Source organism: Chamaea fasciata, unplaced genomic scaffold (genome assembly GCF_029207755.1).
Source record: "Chamaea fasciata isolate MVZ Bird 193981 ecotype frontalis unplaced genomic scaffold, bChaFas1.0.hap1 SCAF_9, whole genome shotgun sequence".
NCBI lineage: Eukaryota > Metazoa > Chordata > Aves > Passeriformes > Sylviidae > Chamaea > Chamaea fasciata.
In genome coordinates, this window is record NW_027094094.1 from 20,703,617 (window position 1) to 20,730,650 (window position 27,034).

The 27,034-nt window shown below is 44.5% G+C and overlaps 1 protein-coding gene across 9 annotated transcripts in view; it reads right to left on the bottom strand.

The window, feature by feature from the left end:
• The window catches only part of CAMK2G (calcium/calmodulin dependent protein kinase II gamma), a 117,963-nt gene that overhangs the window by 58,204 nt on the left and 32,725 nt on the right, over positions 1–27,034 (bottom strand). For all 9 annotated transcript variants that reach the window (XM_066191448.1, XM_066191443.1, XM_066191446.1 and 6 more), the window contains exon 3: positions 6,202–6,261. In XM_066191448.1, coding sequence (XP_066047545.1) covers positions 6,202–6,261 — 60 coding nt within the window. The remainder of the gene's footprint in view (positions 1–6,201; positions 6,262–27,034) is intronic.

Consider the following 27,034-nt stretch of genomic DNA (forward strand, 5'->3'; position numbering starts at 1 on the left):
TGCAGAGACTGGAAATAACAAACAGTAACTTGCAGCTGCAGCTCAAAGATTCAAACTTTCTAGTAGGAACTCACTTCAGCTGATAGTCTGTTTGAGGGATTTTTGAGTGTTTGTTGGTTTTTTTTTTTTCTTTTGGCAAGGTAGGAGGAGAGCAGGTTGAAAGCATTAAGTCCAAGAATGTTATTGTTTGACCTCTTGGAAGCTCAGCAACTTGCTGTCCTCTCAGACAGCCCCAGGACACTTCCAAGGAAAAGCTGCTCTGTAATTGAGAAAGTCCCAAAGTGTAACTCCTACTACAAGGTCTCTTTTCCCCCTACTCCACCTTCCCCACACTATCCCCTCTGCACCAGAAGCAGTCCCCCAGCAACAGAAATCACAGGGCTGCAGATTTAAACAGCCAGCCATGCATGGGAGCATCCCACTTGGATACCACTGAGTATCCATAGGGCAGCAATCATGGCCAAAACACTGGAGAATCCCCAGCATTTTAACTATTCTTTGCACATCATATCCTTTCTGTCCCAATTGCAAAGGCAGTCTGGATGCCTGCAGCCAAATGAAAACAAGGAAATCTGCTGTTTACAGCAAAACACAGCCTACGTGGTTTTTTCTTATTCACTAAGGAAGCAATTCAAATCTCTTGTTAAGGAAAAGGTGATAGGAAAACATTCCAAGTGGCAGCAGGGGGGAAATACTGAAGGCTTTGTTATCAAAACTAGTATCTTAAAATGAGGACTGAGTGAACCTGAAGCTGTAGCTGACACCACCACGACAACAAATCCAGTATTAAGCCTGCAGACGTGATCCATACACCGTGTTTCCCGCAAAGGTATGTTAGGAGCATTGTGGGATTCTCCAGCTGGGCTGTACACAGAAGCATCCTTCTTTCTGTCTTTGCCCCACTTCACACCTCAACTGTAACCATCATTTAAGGGCACATAAACTGGAGCCCTTTTCTTATACACATCCATCAAAATCACTCCCACAACTCAGAGTTACTAGGAGGACAGACTACTTGTCAAAGGAAGTCAAATCCTACTGGGTCATAAGAAATTCTTCAAATTCACAGGAGTTTTCTATACCATCTTCTCCCCATTTTAAGTAAGGACATGTCCAAAATTGTGGGTTTATGCTGAGAAAAGCCAACAGATAAAAATTAAAATAAGAAGAATTCAGGTGCAAGTATATTTTGGAGAAGAAGTCTGAAGTAGGAAAAACCTGAAAAAGCAATAATTCTGATAGATGCTGAGGACAGCATTTCACCGCTGCTATAAATTCTCTCAAAGAAATTAACTCTGAAGCAGCTCAGCAGAGGATACAAAGGCAGAAATCAGAAAAAAGAATTTGGCTCTGGCTCTTGGGCTACTACCAACCTCTCTTAAAATGTATGGTTTTATTATTCTAGACCTAAGTGCATGCAGTTCTTCGCAGCCATGGGCTGCCATGAGCTGGGGCACAATGACCAACCAGAGGTGCTCAGTTCCAACTATGAACAAAAGATATTTGAGAATTACTTTTGTACAGTTGGATTAAAAATACCTCAGAAAGAGTACAGATCAAGTGGTGACAAATCCAGAGGAGAGGCACATATTTAGACTGCCATAACAAAGAAAATTTAGGAGAAGGGCAACACCTAACAACACAGTAGACAAAATCCACACACAGAGCAGACTTCTGCTCTGTGCACAGAACAAGTCACAACCCTACCTTTGAAGCACAATGCTAGAAAAGACTTTTCAAAACTATGAATGATGATTTTGATCAAATTTTCCATCATTATTGCTTTGGGAGTTCTAAGACAGGAAAGGTCATGTTTAACACTTTTCTGAACTTCATATCTGCACTGAACAAATCTGCAGGAAGATTCTAGTGTTCCCACCTCTGTCACTGCTTTAAACATTTGATGGGCAGCAGGAAGCACAGGAAAAAAGGAGTGTTTCACAAGACAGAGTCTGTAGTGGATGAACTACAGGACTTAAAAATCAAATTCAGATTTTCAGACTGACTAAGGTTTTTAACTAAGCAGAAGACCGAAAGAGCTGTTCCTGTAAGCAGGAGGTGATATTCAAGACACTGTAAGTTTAGCTCTGATCTTAGCAATTCTACAAGTTTCAGTGGCACAACCAGCAAAGCATCTGCAAATGAAGGGTCAGGGCTATGGGTGCTCTTATAGAAATCTGCCTCTTTCCAGCAAAACAGGGATTAAGGGAGAAGCAGCTGTATCATTCTCTTTTACATGTTCACCAATACATCCATGTCTAATGTCACAAGATCTACGTGTAAGTGAATCACTGGAACACTAAGTTGTTCTAGAAGCGGAATTTCCCACAGAGCCGTAACTCTTGCCAACTTCCACCGGCACTTTATCTCTTTATGGACAGTGGGGTTTTAATGATGTTGTCTGTTTCACACACCCATATCCTCAGTAATGGGTGCCTTTTTTGAAAAGAACAGATCGCTGACTAATCTCTGTCCAGTTCTGCTGTATTTGATGATCATGGCTGGCAAATGGCTCTCTGGGCCAGAATGCAAAGTTCTCTAGAAGTCGTCAGAAGGAGAAAGAACAAACTGAAATTCAGGGAAAGAAGTCCTTCCTCTGCCGAAGTCTGACCAGGTATAATGACACATTCCATATCACAAATATCACAAGTCGGAAATCAGAAGAAAATTGCCTCAAGTCAATTTTGTTTCGTCCAGACAAAAAAAAAAGAAACAACCCAAAAAACCCCAAACCCTTATTGCAACACCAAGCTTTTAGAAAGATTACTCCACTGCGATTACCTTGGCCATAATGTGCATCTAAAGAGAAGCCAAACACTGAACTACGGAGCCAAAGCCTGTAATTAGAGCTGGTATTCGATGAAGGCATGTTAGGATAACTCAGAAAGCAGTCATTAAAAAAAAAAAAAAAAGCAACAGCAAATGGAAATATCACTACTGCCTTGTATCTAGAGAAATCTTCATTTTATCAGAGTAGCAGTGCTATGGTCAGTGCATTGCAGTCCAGAATCAACTGTCCGGCAGTAAACGCGTAAGACCACAAAGTCAACAACAGGCTTGCTTTATATCCTGTCTACAGGCACGAGAGAAAAGCAGCTTGCCTCACAGAGTTCTAACTTTCCAGACTCACTACAGGCTCAGGGCCCCGTAGAAGAATGCGATTTGCTGCAACACAGTTTGCAACAAAACCAGTAACAACGAAACATGAAATGGAAAGCAAGTGCAAAAAACTGCAGAATTCTTTATGGTTTGTACAGTGTTACTCACATAGCTCACACTGAGGGAACACACCAAGTACTCACCCAGAAGAGTTTACAACATGGAATGCCAGTAACTAGGTGATTACTAACTGCTAATACACGTTTCAAGGAAAAAAAACCACTATATCAGAACAACATGTTTCCCTTCTATGACAACATAACAAGTCCAAGGAACAAGGAAACAGCAATGCCTGTAGCATCTGGACTTCAGCAAGGCTTCTGACAGCATCTTACATGCTCTTTCCACAAGCAATTAAGAAAAAAAATGTGTATTCAAAACTAGCTGACAGCAGTGTATACAACTCATTGAAAAAATACTCAAAATTGATCATTGTCAAACTGGAACAATGTATCAAGTGATATCTTCAAGTGTTTGACTCGATTCCAGCAGTATTCAACAGTGTTATTAACTATCCACATGATTCAATATATGGCTTTGTTATTAAAGACCATGTTATTGTGGGAGCTGCAACCCTTTTACACTATCAAAAGATAAATCAAAATGGGTTTGACAAATGTGGAGGGGGGAACCCACAGACTGGATTTCTTCGTATCTTTTTTAATAAAGACAAAGGTAATATACAGTTCAATAGGGATCCTCATTTATACAAGATGGGAAAATTATTTGCTTGCCAAAAGTTGTGCAGAAAGTAGCCTGGACCAATACTGTGTCAGGAAACAAATGTGCATCAAGAATATATTTAAATGAAAAGCTTCAAAGGTTGATGCACGAAACAAACACGTACAAAACTGTCTTTGGTGGGATAAGTGAAGCAATTCTTTCCCCTCTGGACAGCACTGACATGACCTCAGTCATGTCCACTTTTGGGCATCACATTTCTAGAAAGATATGAAGGAACTGGAGAGAGTCCAGAGAAGGAGGAGGGGGGGGAAAGAAAAAAAAAAAAAGGACTGGAGGTCTAGAAAACATGACATATGAGAAAAGATTGAAAGAACTGGGTTTGTTTAGTCTGAAGAAAAAGACTAAAAAGAGAGATGATAACAGTCTTCAAATATGTAAAAGATTCTTACAAGAAAGAAAAACTACTTTCCACAGATACTCCAGATAAAACTAGAAAAAAACAAGTTAAGAGAAAGGCAAATTATGTTTTTAATGTTTAACTGACAGAAAAATGAAACATTTGAAAGACTGTCACCAGGGGCTGCGAAAGGATTAAAGGTTTTTAAGTACAAACATGCCTGGAACCAGCCAGGTATAAAAGATTTTCACAGGACTGCTGAATGAACCATATGACTTCTTGAGGTCTTATTCAACGCACTTTGATTCTGTGTTGTAGGCATAAAAATTAATTCCCTTGTTTTTATTTGTAAGCGTTCATTGAGTTTACAATGACTAGCTCCTTTCCTTAAAAGAAAAACTGTTCTTTCTAGGAAGACAAGAAATTCTCTGTAAAAAACACAAGGACCACTGACATTCCCCCAAACTGTCTTTTCCAAACCACAACAGAACAGGAGACAAGCACTGTCACTCATTACAACTGCAGAATTGAACCAGGAATGTGATACATTTCCCTATCCGTGCTGTTTACTTATATGAGTGGTCTTCCTTTTGTATATAACATTTACTCTGTGAGAGGTTTGGAAAGAAAAGATGTAAGAAATTATAAAAAGGAGAGATGATGGAAGTGAAGTTAAGGTCAAAATATAAAGTGACATCACCTACTAAACTAGGTACAGCAAGCCTTACAGGGCGAATGAAGTGCAATAACTAGAGTTTTAGTCACTCTGAATACTGTCGAGCAATAATTTACTGGCTAATATATTGATCAGTGCAAACTACTGCGGAAGGTGGCCGCTGGTCCTCTCAAGCCATACCTACACCACAACTACACTCAGGAAGCTCCTCCTGATTAAAAGCTGCTGCTAAGGGACTTTGCATTACGTGAGGTCCTGAGCTTGTGGATATGGCTTTTTCATCACACATGGAACAGAGTACAGATGCCAGTCCATGGGGTATGCTCTAAGGCACCTCTCCTCTCCCAGGCCTTCAGAGGACAGAGCAAATGATTACAAAGCTGCGAGGCAGAAGACCAGAGAGATGCCCTTAAAGTACTATCTCCACTGACAGAGTTATGCAAAAGTAATACAAAGTAATACATCATAGTCTTCCCAGGAATGGATTTTTAACTATGGCTTGGTTAAAAGTGGCAGTTTGGTATTTCTTAATGTTTTCTTAAATAAATTAGCTCAAATCAGATTGTAGCTAGGATCCTAGAGACTTTATTTATTTTAAAAAGCTAAAAAGGGGATTATTAATGGTCCAAGCTTCCATGGTGCTTTGGAACTAGATAAAAATCCATGTCTCTCTACATTTCAGTAAATAAGGTAGGGTTTTTTTATATTGTGCCTTTTTTTGTCTCCTTCTGTATTTTTAGACAAATTATTCCCTTTGCTCCAGTACTCTTTTTATTCCCCCTTCAATATGGGAAATTCGGTTTTGGTCTCCTGTTTTCAGAGGAAGTGGCCACTGCAATGAGAGGGGCTGAAGTATTAGCCCACCCCTGTTTAACTTTGAGCACGTCTCTGAATACAGCATTTAAACAGACAGGTCAGTAAGGGCCAAGGAGAACAAACAGAAGATAGATGTGGGGAAAACAAACACAACACCTCACTCCCATTGCAGAATGTCAGACGAGCAGACAAGAGTCATGCATCACCCAAAGAGCAGGGACAGCTCTGCAGGGGTGAGCAGGCAGGAACACGGCGCTCTTTGGTGAACATCTGGGTCAGGATGCTAAGGAATGGGACAAGGCTGGATGCAGAATTTGTCAGCGAGACAAACTATTAAGGTGATTTCAACAGGCAACTTTGGGGAGCTGTTCTGAACATTCAGAATACATCTGCTCTCTTACAGCATGCTAGCTGAGACTCATTGCTACTCCTGTCTCACCCCCACCCCTCTGAGCTCAAGGAAAATTACCAATATTTGGATGCTTTAGAAGTCGGCAAATTCGAGCTTCACGTTCCAGTTTCTGGTGATCTGAAAGAGAATAAGAAACAAGGTGTTAGGCACTACAACTCTGAATTCAGCCGTTGCTCATATTCAACAGAGAAAGGAACACAGTGACCCAGCAGACATCCCAAAGGTTGGGAACTGCTGGAATACATCTGTCTCCCAAAACTTCACAGGCATTTCAGGTGAGGACCGAGGCTGAGGCTGCACAAGGACTGCTGTGTCCACTACAGAGTCAGCACTAAACCGGCACTGCATCCTTTGATTCAAAGTGAGTAGCTGCAGAATGACAGGCACCGCTCTTCTGTCAGCTCTCAAACATGCAAAGCCACGTTCAGAGAGACCCCTTCTGGGAGGTATCCTTTCTCCAAGGCTGGAGAGTTGGAGGAAAAGCCTCAGAAGAAATAACACACATGAAATGGGAAAAGGAACTGCTTCCACTCCAAAGAAACACTGTGAAAGAAGGGCAGAGTAGGAGGGAGAAATACACAGCTCCTGCTAGCGCACAGCCGTCACATGAAGTAGGGAATTCTGCCAGCTTCAGTGAACTGTAAAGGTAACCATACTTCAGTACCCATGGACAGACTCGCTGGTGAAATGCTGATCACGCACTTAGAAATCTCCAGGCAAGAAGTTCTGCTCAAATGCTAAGTATGCTTATTCCAGCCCAAAGGCAACATCAGTTCAAGCACGGCATTCATTGGGGATAAAGAAAAATATCAAGGAGAGTAAAAAAATGGTTTCTCTTCCAATGTGCAAGTTCAAGGAAAGGAGAAGGAGTCAGGGCAACTCTGCCTTCCTCAGCCACGAAGCAGGGGGTTTTCTAGCCACTGAGACTTTTCACTACAGCAGTGGCTGACTCCTGAATTTACACTACAACACCCACATCTTCCCCTGAAATGTTCACACTGGACAAGCAGATTGATTAAACAGATTGATTAAAGGGAACTGAGGGAGACAAAATCTTTTAGCCAGCCCTGGCAGCCGCTAAAATCTAGAGTTTTGTGGATGCAGATGCCTAGAACAAGAAAAGTAAGAATGTCCAGTCCTTGGACTTCCCATTCCAGCCATCCAGGGAACATAGCAAAGGGAAGTAGCAGTCCCTGCTCACTCTTGACATTTCCTCGCTAGCAGATCTTCAGCACAGGTGTGCCACTGCATCCCTGTGACACACAGACCTTCAAAGGAGCAGGCAGGTTGGACGGCTCACTGCCTTCAAAGGCTGGTTGGGCTACTCAGCAGATCACCAGTAGGAATGCAGCACCCTTTGATTTACAGGAATCCTAGAAGAGACCCACTTCGACAAAGCTGCACTGCACTACTCTGCCTGGAAATTGCCTGTTCAGCTCCTTGGTCTCTGCATCATCTTCCCTTCTCACTGTAAAGGAGGCTTTGGGCAATTGTTCTCTTCCCCATGAGCAGAAGGCAGAGACTGAGCCAAATCTCAGCACAGAACACTTTTCTCTCCCAGGCTGGGAATAGAAGCTCAGGGCATTGCACGATTCCTGTCGTCTTTTCCACTGCTGAACTATAGAAAATGTCCCAATTAATACTTTATAGGGCTGAGATGTGCTTACATCCTCATCTGCTATTGTTCAGGGATGGGGGAAGGTAAATTACTCCTTTCATCTCTCCTTCCTTCTCAGTCCTGGAAATTATTGTTGTTGTTGCATATATTTTAGAGTTCTTTGCCAGAACCACTCTCCAATAAAACACCAGGCAGCAAGAAAGCCTGGAGAGCTTCCATGCTCCTGAGGCCTTGGTGCAGTGCAAGCACTTTTTCACCTGCATTGGTTGGGAGGGGTGGGGATGTCTTTGCTTCCCTTTTAGCAGCGTCTCTCACAAATGAAGTTCTGCAAAACACAGTTGCAAAGTAACAGACGGTGCTGCACACTCTGCACTCAGGACAGATTCTCACAGCAGGACAACAGTTTAAGACAAACTACCCACAGCCTGCTCGCACGCTTCGGCCTTGCAAATTCCCCACTTTCCCTCCCAGCTCGACTTGGAACTCCTACAGAAGGGGATCCTTCATCCTCCCAGATCACGCTGCCCTCGTGCACAGCTATACTTGCTGAGAATCTGTTCCCAAGTACAAGGACACAGAGAAGCAGACAGCAAAAACAGCTGAGCAAAGGGGGAAGAAGAGGCAAGAGCTCACCACGTGCTACTCAGCTACCAAGTCCTGACAGTCAGGACAGACAGCTGACAGGAGCAAGGCTCAAACAAAATGACATAACCATCAAAATGCCATGGGAGATGTAAATCAAGAGCAATTGCTCCCCTGAAATCCTACACCATCGTGCAGAGGGAGGGGAGCTGGCAGGGCAGCTAGTGTTCATGGGCAGCAGCCACACCAGAACTTGTGACAAGAGGTCACCACCCCACACCCCATCCCTCCAGCACCACACAGCCTGGCCAGAGACCAGAGGAGGAGTACAGCACTCCGGTCACAAGGTACAGGAAACTATTTCTGGTCGGGGGGAAAGCATACCACACTCTTCTGTCTCCGGGGCAACAAAACAGGCCAACTCAAGCACAACTCACAGAGAAAAAGCACACTCCAGGCCCGGGAGCACCGGCCCGCAGCAGCCAGCCGCCACAACGAGAGCAGCGAAAGGTCAGGCTGGGAGGGTTTCCTGCCGCCAGTCCTCGAGGGTCACAGCTCCCGTTCCTGCGGGATCACTCCTCCTGCGTCAGGCAGCACCAGCACACACTCCAACCCGTGAGCTGACAAATGCTCGCCCACCCCAGCCCCAAAGGTCTTCATCACCTGGTGGCCTTTGGCAAGGTGAAAACATTTGACTCTTATCAAATCGGCACCAGAATCAATTTGGCACTTGTGGGGAACAGCCTGGTACCTAAATCTGTAAGGAATAAAAACAGAACGTCGATTTTCTACCTTACTGTGGTCTAACAAAGGTTTATTTCCGGAAGGAGACAAAACATAAAAAATTTTTGAGTCCAACAGAGCAGTAAATGGGTTGGCTTTAACACTCTTGTCTGAACTTCAAAATGCAAAGTAGTCTTAACTATATTAGAATAACAATGAAAAGATCCCTTGCTTACCAAGAGCTTGCAAAGAAATAATTTCTCCTCCCTCTGCCTTAAAAATAAAACTTGCTTCTGCAAGTCATTTGTGGAGTGGAGGTTTTTTATTCCTAATGCACAGTGGAACTATACCTCATAGCTAACAGGAGCACAGCACATCGGACCTACCTCACAGGATTCTAGGCCTGGGACATTGGGCCTATTTCCCACCTTACACAAAACTGTGGAATTCAACCAGTAATTTCCATAATTTGCCTAAAACAAAGTACATCCTTTAGAAAACATAAAGGTTCACATTCAAGACTTCAAGTGATAAATAAAGTCATACACCCACAGAAATGGCTCCAAATGTTAGCTATCCTTCCTGTTAAAATTCAGCACTGCTGTTCCAAGTCTGAATTCATCTACCTCCTGCTTCCAAATATTGGATTTCATTAAGCTCTTTTCCTGCTACGTTACAGAGTTGTCTAGCCCTGAACAATAGCTGATGCTTAAAACTTAAGTACAGGATATTACAAACACTCATCTAATATTCATTTACTGTTTTCCAGCCAAAAAAAAAAAAAAAAAAGAAGAAACTTGCTATTTGGAAAATTATCCTATCTGCAGTCTAAAGCAGTGAGTATCTACACAGACAGGAGAGTGCAGTCTACGTATCTCTTTTGTAGCAAAACTTAAAATGTAAATGCTTAAGAAGATGGTGCTTAAAAACAAGGGAAAAGTAATTGGTGTTGGTACATAAACTAAGGTGCGAATATCTATTTACTTTCATCAGTCCTTTACGTAATATGATTTTTGTCTCTCTGTTCAGCATGTAAACCTACATTTAACCCAAGTACCTTTAACATCATTGCTCTGCAAACACAGCACCCATTCTAGCGATGTTACTGCTGGATTTCTTTAGAACATACCTGATGAGAAAATGCCTTTTAAAATAACTGAGATTTCTTTGGGACGGGTTTTGATTTGGCTAGGAATTTACTTAAACAGAAAATAAGAATGGCTCTGTTAGCATCAATTGTAAGAGTTAAGGGCCTATAAAAATGAAACCGCTCCATTTTACACAAACATGCAGTCCACTCACTGAGGCAGGACTCTTCACGCACAATGGATGGACAGAAACAGCTGTGCACAATCAGCCAAGTCATTACTGTAAGGAACTCTAACTGGGCAGCTTGAAACAACAACCCTGCCTGAGGATGGAAGACAGCAGACCAAAATCATCATAGTTTGCCCTGATTTTCCACAACGCATCAAACTTCAGCAGATACTCAGAATAACTTGATGCTAAAGAAAGGTGTACCCAACAGAAATAAAATTCTAGAAGCACATAACCTTACTTCACAAACACCTGGCAGGCTCCAGCACAGTGTGGAATACGACTGGTTTTATACTGATGCACATTTCTTACTCTTTGCTACGAAAATAATTTTATTGTCTGACCAGTTCTGTCTGATATGCCAAGGATGCAGTGGCAGAGACGGATGAATAACACGAGACCCAATGTCTGGGCTCCATTTTTCTCCAGGAAAATTGTTCCCAGTTTTATACTCCAGCCACTGCATGCATGGCTGCTTTGCAGGAGGTTCATCCTCACAAGGTCTTTCTCCTCCAAGGGTACCCCAAGACCTGGAGAACACTTTCAGACACAGACAGGGTAGAGGATATCTGCAAATATACCAGTAGTCTACAGCTGTCAAGTGAGAACATTTACATAACAACAACAAAAAGATGAAAAAGTTCACTGTGCCTAATCAGCCTGTTAGGAAGCTGCGTGACAAGAAGGGGCTGCCAGGGAAGCACAGGGAGACGGGTCTGCATGGAGCTGAGGTATGCTTGTGAGAGGCAGAGCCTGCAGAACGACACCTAGCACAAACCCAACAAGGAGATCAGTCCCAAGTAGGCGGGGTGAGGGCCAAACGCGAGCCGGAGAGCATGGGGAGCTGGTTAGGTGTCAGGTGCCCACACTGCCACCCTGCACCGGCAGCACCGCAAGAGATCCTCCAGACTTCAGACAGAGCTGCGATGCCCTGAGTGACTCCTGCTCCCAAGAGGTGCACAGAGGGCTTCTGTTTCAGCTACGGGCAGCTGCCATGTGAACACACTCTCCAGCCACAGCTTTGCCACAAGCTCCAGAAAGGATCACTAGCCAGGGAGGTTGAAAGAGAAATGCCCTTTGTGAACCCCATCCCCTCCACCTGCCCGAGGAACACTGAAATTTATTGCTTTAGGAATGTGAGCAAAAGCACACCTATTTCAGGTTATTCCCTCTTCTGGCAAGAGGAAGTAGAAGCCAGCATTAAAAACCAATCGAAATACTGGACAAAACAATTATTGATATAGACCAAGACTTATCAGTAAAAGTGATCCATTTCACACCTACCAGAAAACAAGGTGTAAAAACTTAATTCTAACATGCTTTCTTCAACAAGCATTAGAAACACAGCACTGTTTCAAAATGGTTCCCTGTGCAAAGGACTACATCTGCTGCAGCATTTACTGGCTTACTTTACCAAACTGCAGTTATACTGAGGTCTTGTGGCTAAAGCTCACTCTTTATTTAGTACACCTGCCTTAAGAAAGGAAAAGAAAAAGGAGCGGGGGATAACTTTTAGCAGCCTAAATTTTTAGCCACTTCAGTGAAAAGGCAGATTCTTTCTTAAGGAGTAAAAAGAAGCATCAAGAAAACTAACACTTAGATGTGAATCAGCTCTGTGGTAAGAATCTATGTCATGAAGAAAAACCCAGCGCTCCTCCCTTTACAAATGCATAATCTTCCTATTCTCAACTGGAATATACAGTCTGGCTGCTCAATACTGCAGTCCACCCGTCTTCATCCTGCATTAGGACCGTGCTCTGTCCTTGCTGTTAAAGGAGGCTTGCAACTATCATTCCTGTGGGAACACATTCTAGATTACATTTCTGAGAATGGGAAGAGCCCGGAAAAAGAATCAAACTCAAAGTAATAAATTCATTTTGATTGCTGTCATCATGCCAATTCCGGGAGATAGTCAATTGGTGCCAGCTGCTAAGATATCATTTGAGTTGCTTCAAGACAGAAATCGAATTTACATCAAATACATTTTGTAGTGCAAGGCTAGTCTGAACCTTCAGGTTCCTTCATGCTTGTTTAAATTTAAACTTCCTCTCTGAAATATTGCCAGCAAAAGAGTGTTAGTTCCCTCATCCTGCACTTCAAGACACAGACTTTTCCCCATATTTCTTATTTTTTCCAGCAAGACTGTACTACAGAACAACTGAGAGGTCTCAGCATTTGCAGCAGGGTAGCAGATGACAGTATGCCATGCCATACCACCACCTTAAACAGGGATACCAGCAAGTCTCAGACTGACACCATTTCCCCATCTGCAGAATTAATAGAAACAAACATTAAAAATCATCCTAGGCCTTGGGAATGACCAGAAGCCCCCGTCGACTCAGTATATCCTTTCTGACAAGAGCTAAGAGCAGATGCCTAAGGAAAAACGCAAAGAAACTACGCATATAATGACCGCTCCCTCCTTTCCATTCCACTGTTTCTACACTGCCATTTCAAAGACCAGCTAAAGTTAACAAATCTGCAGCAGCATACTCTTGCCATTGCAGGCAACATTTCTGAACGCCAGAGTCTGTTTTGCAGCCTCTCAGTGCAGAATGATCCCAGTGCCACGACATCCCAAGTGCCAGGGCAGAGGGGCTCCCACACCCAAAGAGCACCTCCAGCATCTCTGCTGTAGCAACTGTGCAAGAGTCACGGTCACCAAGGGGAAGACACGTCTGGAGCCTGCCGGTGAAGATGAAAGAGCCAAGCTCCACTTTTCTCAGCCAGTGAGAGCCAGAGAAACAAGACAGTGGCAAAATCCCCATCACTTGCCTTCAGCTACAGACAGAAGGAGGAGGTTTAAGTGCCAACATGACACAATAAACAAATATAAGATTTCTTTCAAGAAGTGGTGGCAAACATATTTTCTAGAAGCCTTTCCTCCAGTAAAACCACTAACATTAACACCTTGTAACAGCCTTTTCCCATGCTCTCACAGCTTTCCAGAAACAAACAACTCCATGTGTAAAAGTGTAATACGATCCCGAACAGTACATATACACAGGGATCTTAAAGACAACCCGAAGTCCACAAGCTTCACAAGCACTTCACAAGCTCTGTTTACACACACTAGCATCTGTGAACCCCTCGGTATTGCTGTACTGAAAAACCAAAAAAAGAAATTAAAAGGAACAATCTACATAAACTTAGCACAGTCTCCACTTTTCTGTTCAAGTAACGCAGAAATTAGACTTTGAACACCACAGAGTAGAAGTCAAGATGGCTTAAGTAATTCTATTTGTATCTCAAATGAGCGCCCTGAAGAGTGGGCCAAGGCAATTTATTCTCTTTTTCTGCATTTCATTACCTTGTCCCTACCTTGCAAAGATAATCTAATTGAAGGCAGATATTAATATGTACACAACAGTGGCAAAAGCAAAAAAGCTTTTAAAAATACCTAGAAGAGAGGAATCTTTTTTAAAAAGTCAGTGTTCAACTCTGGCATTGCACTTTCTACACTTGGTGTCACTCAAAGCTCCTTTTCTATTCATATGTATATTTTTCAGTTTATTAGCTAACCACCTGTCCAAAAATTTTCTTTGAATTATCCAGCAGCTGGACCTGGTAAGGGAAAGAGAATTCCTCTCCACTTGTTTTCAACAGGAACACATACCCTGGGTATTACCTGCTGCATACCTTACAAAGCAGACCAGCAGCACACTGATGTGCACATTAAGAGGAAGTGGGAAGCTGGGGCTCTCACAGCCACCAGCTACTTTCCGCGAACTTCAAGAGTTAAAGGAGATCAAATTAGTGAATCAGCACAGGCTAGCTGCTGTAGGTGAGAGTGATCTCTGTCACAATTAATGATGTGAGCAGACTAAGTGTGCTCAGGCCTAACACGCCGTTCTTTGCCTACAAAGGCACAGATAAAGCCATACTGAGTGTTTTCACTATCTCAGAGAGAACGGTAACCATTCACTTCGGTTCCTGGTGCAGAAGATCCCACAGTTTGACCAAAGCCAGCACTGCAAAGCAATGCGAAATACAACTGCATGGGCATTCAGGAAGGGGAAAGGAGTAAGCACCCCAGCCATCCACTGCAGACATAGTCCTTGGCTTCAAAGTTGAGATAAACTCAAAATCTGGGCAAGGGGACTCCTCCTGACCTTGCTACAGCACTCAGAGAAGCATTTTGTAAAACCTTAATGAGACATCTCTCCACAACATACACTGCCCACTCCCCACGAGCCACAGGCTCCTGCAGCCCCTGCTCTGCAGGCTGTTTTAAAAGCTTTACTGTTCCCAGGCTTACTCAGCAAAGTGCAGTGAGCCAAGCAGAGCCCAGTGGATTCAGCTGGAAGCCCCGGTGTCAATGCAGGCACTGACAAATGAGCCAGCAGCATGACTGCATTAGAGGAGTGGAGGATACCTGCCTGCAGAACAACTGATGGAGGCCAAAGCACCACTGAACTGAGTTAGAATCTTCAATAAAATCTGACATGACACACATGCCATCTCATGTGCGAGCTCTGTTTGTGGTCCACATTTCTCAGGGCACATCAGTCCCTCTTGCTGGCAAGATAAACATCTCCCTAGTCATCTTTCCCATGCCACCAGTGGGATATACAAGAGCTGTGCCAACTCTGCTTTATTCTGCTTTATTATCTGTTTTTCCCATCAAATATGTACTTTAGTTGCTAAAAACGAATGAAGAATTTCCAAGAGCCTCTGACTTGAATTTCATTCCCCCTCTTTTTCCCTGCTAACCATCAGTTTATTTCATGCCATCATGATGGAAGCAAGCCATTGAAGGAAGTACCCTTCCAGGTTTGGTGGCGAATGGGTGGGAAGGAAATATTTCACCTCAGAGGTTGCCTGCAAAGCTCTGTGCTAGATTAACATCTACAGCCACGAAGTTGGTACCCACAGTCTGCTGCCATAATTAAGAATTCTACAAACTGACCATTAAAATTACCCATCATTCACCAACTCCACCTGTTCCACTGGCTACCGCAAAGAACGCCATTTCTTGCCTTACAAACTTCTTCCTTGCTCAGGGTGGGATGGAACACAAGGAAAATCAGTGCTGCAGTGGGAGGTACTGGCAACCATTCCTGCAGCAGCAGATTGTAGCTCCCCTCCAGCTGACAAGAACAAAAATGCAGCCACCTTCCTCCTAATCTCAAGCAATGGAGATCACCAACCACAAATGCTGTCAGGCTGATAGAAGCACTGCAAAGGGCACAAATTATTTTATCTGCTGTGGCCAGGAGGCATTAGTGCACCCCTCGTAGCCCTGACACAGGAAGAAATGTGGTGCAATTGCACATCCCCTAAGAATGGTGCAACTGTCCTGCTGGCCAGCCTGGCACATTGGGGGCAGTTGCTTGAAGGTCCCTACTAAGTGTGTGGTGAGTGTAACAGTTTATTTTAGCTCTTCTTGGCATATTAGCTTAGTGCAATTTAAAAAGCTTTGGAAAGCCTACATCCCAGAGAAAAGAACTATGGGGTACAAACACAACTAGCAAAATGAATGAAGTTTTTAAAACAGAAGATGCTGAGCTCCCCAGCTGTGAATGGTCAAAAAACTTCCCCTTTCTTGCGCCAAACCAAAGCAAAAATGACTACAACTCTCTGTGTATCTTGCAAGAAGACCTTCGGTTCAGAGTACTGGTGTAGCTCAACTCTCAAAGCACAGCCTCCCACAGCACGTGGAACAGAGCCCTCCCTTTCCTTGTCCCTGCCCCACACGCAGCACGCCCACCTCTTTCCCCTGGCAAGGCTGTGGTTCAGCACCTTCTCCTCCATTTTGCCTCCCGCAGCTTGCGCTTTCCTCCGCAGCCCCACATCGCCCCAGTTTCAGCAAATCAGCAGGGAAACATCCCCCTTCCCTTTGATGGCAGCCCCAGCTGCACACAGAGCAGCCCCGGTCTGGCTCTCCCATCCCTTGTTTCCCATCTGCAAGGGCACCATTTTTTTTTAAACTGCATTTTACAAGTAAATCACGTGCTCAGCAGCTAGTTTGGGTGCAGAGCCAAGAAACACGCCGGTGTATGGGGGAAGGGAGCTGATGTATTTTTGTTTCATGTGACCAGCTTACCAGAAACTTAACCGAGACCAAGAGCAGATCCTCCACTCACACCCCTCCTTCACCACAGCCCCTTCCCCCAGACACTCTCACAGCAGAGGTGCAAGGTAAATGCACAACAGGAGAATCTTGCAACTCGCATGCCTACAGCCAACCATCAAGTCCAAAAAGAGGTGGGACATCAGCTTTGCATCCCAGCAGACTCACTGGAGGCACACATACAAGGAGCTCATCTCTCCCACAAAGCTGTGGCTCCCACACAGAGAAAGGGAGAAGTTGTGGGTTAGGAGATGCTGAGGCAGGAGGCTGCAGCAACAATGCTACACAAACACACCACAAGATTTTGGTTAGAAAGTTGAGGGGGAACGTTTCAGATCCTAGAGGCTGGCTGTAGGATGCATGCTTAAATAAAGAGCATCTCAACATGCTCTCACAGAGACATGGGGAGGGGACAAGTGATTTTTAAAAAAATACAGTCTAAATTTGAGATGGGTTCCACATGCTTTCCACAATGAGATGAACAGGATAACATGCATGGGAGCATCTCTTAGCTCACACAGAGCTGTACAATAATGTATTTCCTTAGGTGCCCTTTGGAGACCTCTCTTGGGATGCCCCTAGACCTATACAGCACAAGCAGAGATTTGGGAAAACAGAAATTCTGGCAAATTTCTGAAAGACAGATAATTAAATGGTGGGAAAATATGTTAGAAAACAAGCAAAATATGCTCATAGATGAACGGCTACTTCCATAGTATCTTTTTTTTTTTTTTTTTGAGAATCTCTAGGTTTCTAACAAATATTTACTCATAAGGCCAGAAAACCCTTGAAGCACAAGGTTTCTTTCCCTACCTTTAAAGTGCTGGAGAAGAAAAGTAGAGGTACTGAAACCAGAGAACATGTCAGTGACAAGTCTGTGAACAAACTCAGATCTTTCAAATCTGAACCTTCACTACCCTGTTTTTCATCCCTCTGCAGAAAGAGAAATGAAGATAGAAACAATGCAGTTCAGATCTAATGGATTCTGAACACTCAAAAAATTGATAGGGGCAGCATTAGTACTGCTGTGTTACCTCATCATGTCTCACTCCGGGAAGCACGAAATCTGACTTCAGTGGCATCCTAGGACCTAAGGAATTTTTATTATGAGGTCTGGTGTTCAGACTTAGAAAAAATATTTTTCTTTTAAAAATCCCCCACATTTAGTCTCTTTGGGAACTGCCACCCAACAAAGACTGCATTGCACTTGACAAGAGCACAGCCTGAAAATAGCCTCCTTCACATGAAAGCTCCAGATTTGGACAATCTGGTGCGCACAACAGCTTTAAAGTGGTCACCCTGTTCCATTACCATGCCTGCTTTCAGATTCTCAGGGAATGAGGCACCCGACTTGCACCTTTTCCCAAAAAAGCAGCTGGTATGCTATAGTTTTGATTTATTCTCTTAAGTTAATTTCTTGTTTTGGTCAATGTTTAATGCTCCTGGCTAGACCACTTCAGATCTTGTTCTCCTGGAGGCATTTAATGCTGCTACATTACCGTAATACCAATTTTAAGGTCATCTACAGCTCCCCCCCACCAAGTCTTTTGCTGTGATTTGGATCTAAATTGTGTGGTGCATTTTGGCACTGAATTGCACAGCACCATATCAGGTCAACAGACACTTACCAAATCTCAAGAGATGGTCAGATTTGCTGATTGACAGACAACACACAGAGAACATTCTCATTGATAAAGTCCATCCCGCCACAAAGAAAGACTGAAACCGTAGCCCTCATGTTACCTCAGAGCACAACAGTTCTGTAAATTGCTGCCTATCTGAGGCAAAAAATGAGAGGAGAAAGGGTGGTGTGTCAGATGGAGAAAGAAAATGCAGTGAAACAGTCATTAAAGCACTAACACTGATGGCTACAGAGGAACTTTCTCTGTTGAGATTTGGTTTTAATGAGGCGGCGGTTAAGATATTGAGCCAACACGTCTGAAGACTAAACCCTCCTTTGTCCACAGAACACATAAATGAGAAGAGCAGCAGAAAAAACTTCACACTACCCACCCAGCAGCCTCAGCTTTGACCTAAAAGGAACGCTTCTGCCCTATGAATCTTATTTCAACAAAGAGGTTAAATTTCAAATCCAAAAAAGACAGCAGAGGATGGTCTCGCCTTTGGCCAGTGCCTGAGGAGCCTTCACAGTCCAATATGAGCTGCATGGAGCACAAAGGTGGGCTGCAGACTGCAGCACTCCCTGGTAGAAGAAGCTTCTGAACAGGCACCATTCACAGTAGACAGCACAGTAAAAAAATGTGTCCCTATGTTTACTTTTTTTGCTATCTTTACCTGGACAGCTGGTCTAGCAAAGTAAGACTTGGGACCATGCTCATCCTGTCCCTAAAACTGCTATCTTCATTTCAAGGGGAATGCTAGCAAAGGTGATCCCTGCCCCTTCCTAAGCCTCACTCCTTGCCTTCAGTTCCCCTGTCAAGCAGAGTATCCAAATAGCGCAGTCCTTCAGCATAGCAGGCAGAGGACAGCTACAGGTGTAGACCGTGAAGATACTGCTGCAGCCGCAGCACAGATATACATAGCTCACAAGCTCACAGGCAGCTGAGGAACACTGAGAAAAGCAGTATGGCCCATTACCTAAAATAAATAACTAACTCAATATTCACCAGTGCTGTTGGACTGGTCTCTGCAGAAAAAGAGGTTCCTGGGTTCTGTGACCCAGCAGAGGAGGGGAGCAGCAGCAGAGCAAGCAGCACTGTTCAGGACTTAGGGACAGCAAGTCTCCCAAGCTGCTTACATCTAACACAGCCAGGATCTGAAGTGACAGCAGCCAGCGGGCAGGAAGGCCTAGAAAGTGTGTCCTCCAGGCCCTGTGAAATGCAAGCATAAAATGCGCTTCTAAAAGAAAAACATTAACAGCACTTGTAGACAGGAAGAGAGACAGGAGACAATGACAACTAAAGAAGTGTCCAGAGGGAAGGCAAAGCCACAGGAGCATGGGAAGGACAGAGAACCCACCAAAAGGGGCATATGAGGCAAATGGGATCATGTGAGATGAGAAAGCCCAGCTCAGAGATGAGACTTGTTGGCCTTGGTGAACGGGAGCAAAGGGCAGCACAGCGGCTGCCCTGGGCAGGCTGCTCTTCTTCATGGGCCATAACCCTCAGCAGCCTTACTGACCATATCACCCACAGTTCAACAGAAAGTAAGTCTGGCAACTTCTGATTAGTTTAGCACCTGTTATCATCACAAACTAATCAGGTTTTCATTTTACAATTATTTAAACAACTGCCTGTTCTTCTCACTGTACCCATATTCACTCCTCCACCACACACTGAAACATATTTCTCTGTTCAGCTTGGAGCACAGCCATAAGACCCTCCAGTCCTCAAAGCCAAGGAGGTGCCTGGAGAGGGCACTCAGCCTAACCACAAAAGCCACCATCCCAAACAGTGACCATGCTGTTGGCGGATCAGCTCAGGAAGTTTCTGCCTCCAGCCCATTTGCTTGTTCTCACCTCCTCAGCCAAGTTCAGTGCCAGATCAGCTGTTCGGGTGACAGCCCTATGAGCCGGGAAGGAGAAGAGAGCAGCAAAGGCAATTTTAAGTCTTCTCTGAAGTCAGTTAGCTTTGAAAGCATTTGATAAAATTAACAACCCTAACAGAAACTGCCCACTGCAAACAGCAACCAAATAAAGCTGCTAGTTCCCAAATGGCTGATGACCAAGCCACAGCTGCGCCGGGGGGAGGAGAGGGGGAAAGCGCGCATGAATCCTCGAGTGAGTCACTCACTCCCTGCATCCCTGCTGGCCTAGATAAATGCTGCTGCCAGTCGATGATGGGTGCTGCAAACCAACTCTTAAGCCCACAGCATCCCTGCTGCTCATCTCCTGGTGGGCACAAAGCCTGCACTGAACAGCACCATCTTTACGCAGGTGGGCAAGCAAGAGAGGTAGTCACAATCACCATTAGGGCCCAGAGGTTCCCATTTGGCTATGATCGACCTTTGTGTCTCTTCTTGCCCTTGCTCCTGCTTTCAGGAATTGTCCCTCAAGGGCTGAGATCTCAGGCAGGTGAGGATGCGTTGTAAAGCTCGCCCATTTAGACAAGGAAAACACTGCGTTTTCCTTGTGCGAAAAAGTGTGAAGGTAAATAGATAACAAAAATAGTAATAAAGACACTGTGTACGAAGTTGCTCTGAGCCCCTGCACTGGCATTAGTCTGTTTACAGCACAGGCTGCTCATTTGTACCATCTGAGCAACAAGTCCTGGCGGATCACATCAGAACTGCCTTACCTTGATCTAGAAGTTTAGGATGAAGGCAGAATTACCCAAAGCACAAAATGCATCAGAATTAAGAGCAAATCATATCAAATCTATACCACGTGTAACATCTCCACTACAGATGCACCAAGGACAGGGAACTGGTCTAAAACAGACTCTCCAGCTAGTTAGATCTCTGTAAAACAAGCCTCAAAAGCTGTAATACTGAGGCACCACAGCTGCAAATCCTGCAGTCAAGTCATTCATTGTTTTAAGAATGAAGGAGTTTATCTAAGTCCTGTGCCCAATCCAATCCCTGTGGGAGAGCTATTGAAGTTTTAACTGTCCTCACCCCCTGAGAATGTGACAGATTTCTTTACCCTGCTTTCCCAAGTGTACAAATACACCAGAAGGAAGAGGCCAAGAAAAGGAAAAGAACCTCAAAGGAACAGAGTCTCGATTAGCTGCATCTACAGCACTGGTGTACACGCTGGATGCTAAGGATTTCAGAAACAGAAGCTGGCCAGCTAATATTCATACCAAGAAGAAAAGGTCAGGCCACAAACTCCAAGTTTCAGGCTAATGCCGCTACATTTTGCAATTTTCTAAATTCTACTTTCTATATCACACAGTCCTGGAAACTTCCCTCATGACTCTTGGTTGTGAAATTACAAAACAAATGAAACCCTGGGCGAAACACAGTTGTACTCACAGTTAAAACTTACCAAGATTGCACTGGTGTCTCCTCCAAATCATTATCACAAGTATTTCAGAGAATTCAAAGAAATAAAAGAATAGCTTATCCTTCATCTAATCCATCTTTCCCTCTGGCCTGAAGATATATCTTACAGTGATTTCTCCACTCCCTACCACAAAACAAACAAACAAAACCCCACCACCCAATCATTTTACACGCACCTGTAAAACCTCCTGGCCTGTAACTTTTAACACATGATGGGAGGATTACAGTGTTGCCACACATGGTTAAAAGCAAGGCATATATGAAGAAGACAGAGCAGCACAAGGCAGCAAGTACAGTGCTGCCTCAACCCAGAGCATGTCAACGACAAATCCTACCAAGTACACGTCCATGCAATAGCTTCATAAAGGGTCACTGATATAGCTAAATATTCACAAAAGGTCAACGGATTAAACGACTTGTGCAGTCTTTATACAGCTCCCTGTGCAGGTGGAATTGCTTGAAAGCTTTGATGGCAGGTTTCTCTAATGAAACTGCAGCCAAAACAAGCATATCTGAGCTCCTTTACTGCATTACTAAAAAGTGAAGAGGAAAGAGATGATAATTTCTACAGCCTTCAGACCAACATAGCGCACACTGAGAAACAGCAAGAGAATGAATGAAGCAAGAGTGGTGAAGACACAAAGTGCTGCCTATTGTACCCTAAGACAGGCAAATCTTACACTAGTCACAAGCACTCTGTTCAGTCTCCAGCTGGGTACTGGTTCTTCTGAAGCACCCAATGCTGCTGCCTATTCCAAGAAAACATCTGGCTAGTAATGCCAATGTGCCAAAAAACAGGCTAGCCCAAGATAATGATGTATTCATGAGGCTTCTGAAGTCTCCTGAAAATGCAAAGGTGTCCTGCCTTAAAAAGTTCTGTCTTCCACCCAGCTTTAGCAAAGCTATCATGAAACAGCAAATCCCTGCTTTTAGAATAGAACGGTCCAGGGACTAAATGAACTATGGAGAAGCAGTGGAAAACATCTTCCCATTATACTGAGCTCATGCAAAAATACAGCAAAGGACAAATCAGCCAGTGGACTTGGAGACCTGGGAAGACTTCTTTATTTCCTCCTATTGGTCAGCTTGGTCCATCCAAACCACTCTAAAGTAATCTCTGCTTAACTTCCCTAAGCATCTGGTTCCTGAGCACAGAACATACGTCACGTGCCCCACTGCTTATACATCTGTGACAGAGGCAGATTCATATCAACTGGCTCAGGTCCTGCTTGTGCAATCAGTCACACTTTGTCTTATTTAAGAGTGGCATTTCTTTAGCCTAACTCTGAAGCCTAAGGCAAGAGACTGCTCACTGAGCTGTCAAGGAGACCAAGAACTCAGAGATAAAAGGTCTGTGGAAGCAGGAAGTCACTGGGATTGTTGAACCTGTGCAGGATAGAGCAGGAGTCCATGTTCTTTGGGGAAACAAACATTTTTAGGAGAAACAGCTTGCTGTTACCAGCAATTATGCTACCTTTTAAATGGCAAATTTGTTTCCATTTCATGACCAGAGTTTGAATCAACATGCGATTCCAGCACAGATTTCTTGCTTTTGAAGTTCAAGTTTCCCCTTCTTATTTTCCTTCCATCTCACCATAATTGTGGACTCTTTCCTTACTTCACATTTTTACCAATAGATTTGTGCTTCTAAATAAAACTATTTTTCATTTTGAAATATAAACAACAAACTCAAAAGGCCTAGAGAAGAAAATGCATACTTTGGCTCTTTATAGTAAAGTCAGCAAATAACTTCATATAAATCTTAATTTAGAAGGTACCCAAAAGACAGCTGAGGGCCACTGCTGGTGACCTCTGAAAGCCAGGCAGGACCATAGCACGTGGCGATCTCCACTTGTGTGTACAGCCTGGGTGATGAGATGCTGGAGAGCCACCCTGCAGAAAGAGATCTGAGGGTCCTGGCCAAGCCAAGCGGAACACGAGCCAGCAGCGCCCTGGCAGCCAGGAGAGCCAGGCGTGTCCTGGGGGGCATCAGGGACAGCATCACCAGCCAGGCAAGGGAGGGCACTGTCCTGATCTGCTTTGCACTGGGGCCACCTCACCTCGAGCGCCGGGGCCCGTTTTGGGCACCACAATATAAGAAACATATAAAGAGTGTCCCAAGAAGCACTACGAAGATGGCAAAGGGCCTTGAGGGGAAGGCTTATGAGGAGTGGCTGAGGTGACTCGGTCTGTTCAGCCTGGAGAAGAGCAGACTGAGGAGAGACCTCATTGCAACCCACAACTTCCTTGTGAGCAGGAGCAAAGGGACAGGTACCAAGCTTTCCTCACTGGTGACCAGTGACAGGACCTGAGGAAATTACCTGAAGCCGAGGGGAGGTTCATGTTGGATAGGAAAAGGTTCTGCACCCAGCAGGTGGTTGGACCCTGGAACAGGTTCCCCACGGAAGTGGTCACAACACCAGCCTGACAGAGTTCAAGGAGTGTTTGGACAATGCTCTCAGGCACCTGGTGAGACTCTTGGGGATGATCCTGTTCGTTCCCAGGAGCTGGACTTCAACGATCCTTGTGGGTCCCTTTCAGCTCAGCTCAGGATATTCGGTGATCCTATGATTCACTTCTACGAGCACCCCGGAGATCTGCGAGTACAAGTGTAGGGCAAGCAGCTACCCTGCCACAGGAGCAGCAACCTAGGTCAGTTGTAAGCTGGATATAAAGAGGGGGTGGAGAAAGGCTGCAGTCAAGACTTGGTGTCATACCAGGACAGGCAGAGAGAGCAACCAAAGAGAACAAGTCACGATTTGGCAGAGGGAAGGGCAGGATGGGAGCTACAGAGCAAAACAGGGAGAAAATGAGGCATCATCCTGCCTGACAAAGGACAAAAAAAGAAAAAAAGAAAAAATATTCTGAAAAATTCTCCTCTGTAACATTGCAGTGACATGTAAACTACTGCTCTAGCAACACAGAACTGCCAGAGGAATGTTACACAGGCTGGTTTGCACAGAGCAGGAAGGAAGAATATGCATTTGATGGCCTCCTCAAACGGTCTTGCATGGTCTTACCAAGTACTGCTCTTCTTTGCTCTCTCCAGAAGGTTCACAAGGCAGAACTGGAAGGACAGTATTTGACAGCATTAAGACATCTTTTCCGGTCCCTGCTGCCTTGAAAATAGAAATATATCTGAGTGCAAAACAACCTGACCCAACTTACAAGCAGTTTTCTAGATTTCTTTTCAGAAAAGGTCAATGTGAGAAGGTCAGATAGGCTTTTATGGAATCTGCTTGCCAAATCCAAGACAGCACTCAAGAACATTATTGTTCCAAGTCCCTCACAGATCTGTCTCTGATGATGAATAACGTTTGAGACCACGGAGACAATTCAGAGCAGGGTTCAGAGAACTTCTGTGTGCAATTTTTCTATTTGATATACCATTTTCACCTAAAACTAAGCTTTCTGTTGAATTAAAAGTCCTTCTTTTTTAATAATGCACTTACCACATGAGTGGTATCTCCCCAGACATCTTGGTGAATATTGTTCCTGGTTCTTTAGGGTAGCTCGTTAGCATACTGTGTGTATCTGCGAGGGCCAGACAGCGTGGCACTAGCACAGTGAGCTTTCTCCAACAGCTTTTAGCAAGCCCCCAGGCTTCCTAACCTGCAGGCTGGCAGCTGTCTGTTAGCAGAATGCCAGGAAGAAAATAGGATGCCCCTTCACAAGGATTGGGTGTGCAATCAGGAGCAGTAACTGAGCACAGTCCAATTGTACAGGACTAACTGCATGCTGTCACACGTCTAACCAAACAAATTAAAGCAAGGGTTGATTCTCCTGCATTGTAGACATGACACAGGTTCCAATATGAGAAACGAAGATCAGCATACGGAAGAGAAAATCACTTCAGGAGTGCACCATGACCCTCATAAAAAAATTAATACACAAATTACCACCTAGAATTAAGTTTCACATGAGAAAAAGGGGCAATAAGCTGCCTTTTGTAAACGACCTGCATCACCTGCTACACCACTGATAAGAATAAAATAAAACAAGAGGAAAGAGAGCTCTGTGCAATTGTATTTATATCTGTGAGACAGGAGGGGAAGGGAGAAAAAAGCCTTCATTAGTCACTGATAGGACTGATAGGACAAGTTGTATTTACAAAGAGTGCATTAGTCATCCACTGTTTTTTTTCCAAAGGAAGCTGAGGAGGGCTCTATCTTCCCAGCTTCCATGGGAGACAAGGCCTCCATGCCCCAAAGTGCAGCTACTGCACATTTCCTCTAGAAAATGCTCATAATGGCACAAGGTCTCCATATCCCTCCATCTAGGCACTGCCTTCTGCTCTCTGACAGACACTGACTAGGAAGATGCAGCTGGAAAATGGATCCTTCCAATTGGCACTGGCCCACACTGTGTCAAGGCTCGGTCTATTAAACACACATCAAAACAGCACCACCAGCTCTGGTGGGAGGAAGACGCAGGAAAATCCTGAGGCTGCAGCTTCTCTAGTAGCTGTCACTGTTCTCATGAAAGCTCATCCTCAAAAGAAGAGTGCAAGGCAAGCAATTCAGAGGTTTTGAAAAGACAGCCACTCCTCTTTTCCTCCCCAAAGTTGCAGCATGCTGCAGAAAGCCTAAAATACACAGAGACCTTCCTCTAGCCAGGGCAGTTTGAAGTGTTGGAACTACACTGTGCTTCTGCATGGCTTCTGTACCTGCTCCAACTTTCTGAGCACACTTCATCCCCAGCAGCCAGAGAGGAATCATCTCTTCCTGCACACCTCCTTGTTCTGGGCTGGCTACAGCCAACAGGGAAGGCTGCAGCAAGAAGGACCTGCCCCTCAGTATGAAGGGAGCACCAAGGAAATGCTGCTGCTGTGCTTCCACCAGCACCTGCAGAAAGGTTTGCATTCCAGAGGGCTGGAGGGTCAGGCAGACTGAGGAATGCAAGAGTAGTCACAGAGCGAATGCTGTCCCTTCAAATGCTGAGCTGTTATCAACTCTTCAAGAGTTTCTGAGCTGTGGGGAATCTGTCTCCAGTTCATACGAGCAATTCTAGGAAGTTCTCAAATTCCTGAGAAGGGGGCTGCCAGCTCAGTGCACGTTTTACTGCTACTATACTAAAAACCTGTTCATTCCTGTTAAAAAACCCCCCACAAAAATCAAACCTGTAACCACACTCTAGTCTGCCCTGCTAACAGTGATTTTGATGCCTCCTTCCCCTGCCCAGCCACTCATTCATCTTCACACAAAACAGCAAAGGGATTACGCAGATGTTGCTTTGCTGTCCTGACCTTCTTAACCTATGCCCACATGCCATCAGTGATGTGCGTTCACTGTCCCTTCAACCATACGTCAGAGGCTAATTCCCTTCTGGCTGTACCCTCATTCAGAAGCTGGATGATAATTCTCATCTCCTGCTACAGAGCTTCACAGGAACAGAGACAGGAACTCCCTGCATCAGTACAACTGAGGTTCAGAGCACAGCACTAGTTGTGAAGCACAACAAATAAGGACAACACAGGCAGAGTATCCAGAGTTGTGTCCAACCGAGGGGCAGCAGGAACACTGAAAAACTGAATGCTCAGAGAGGCAGTCCATGGCATGGCCAGCACAGAGCGTCTGCGGATGTCTGCCTGGGGAGGGAACTGCACCATGAGG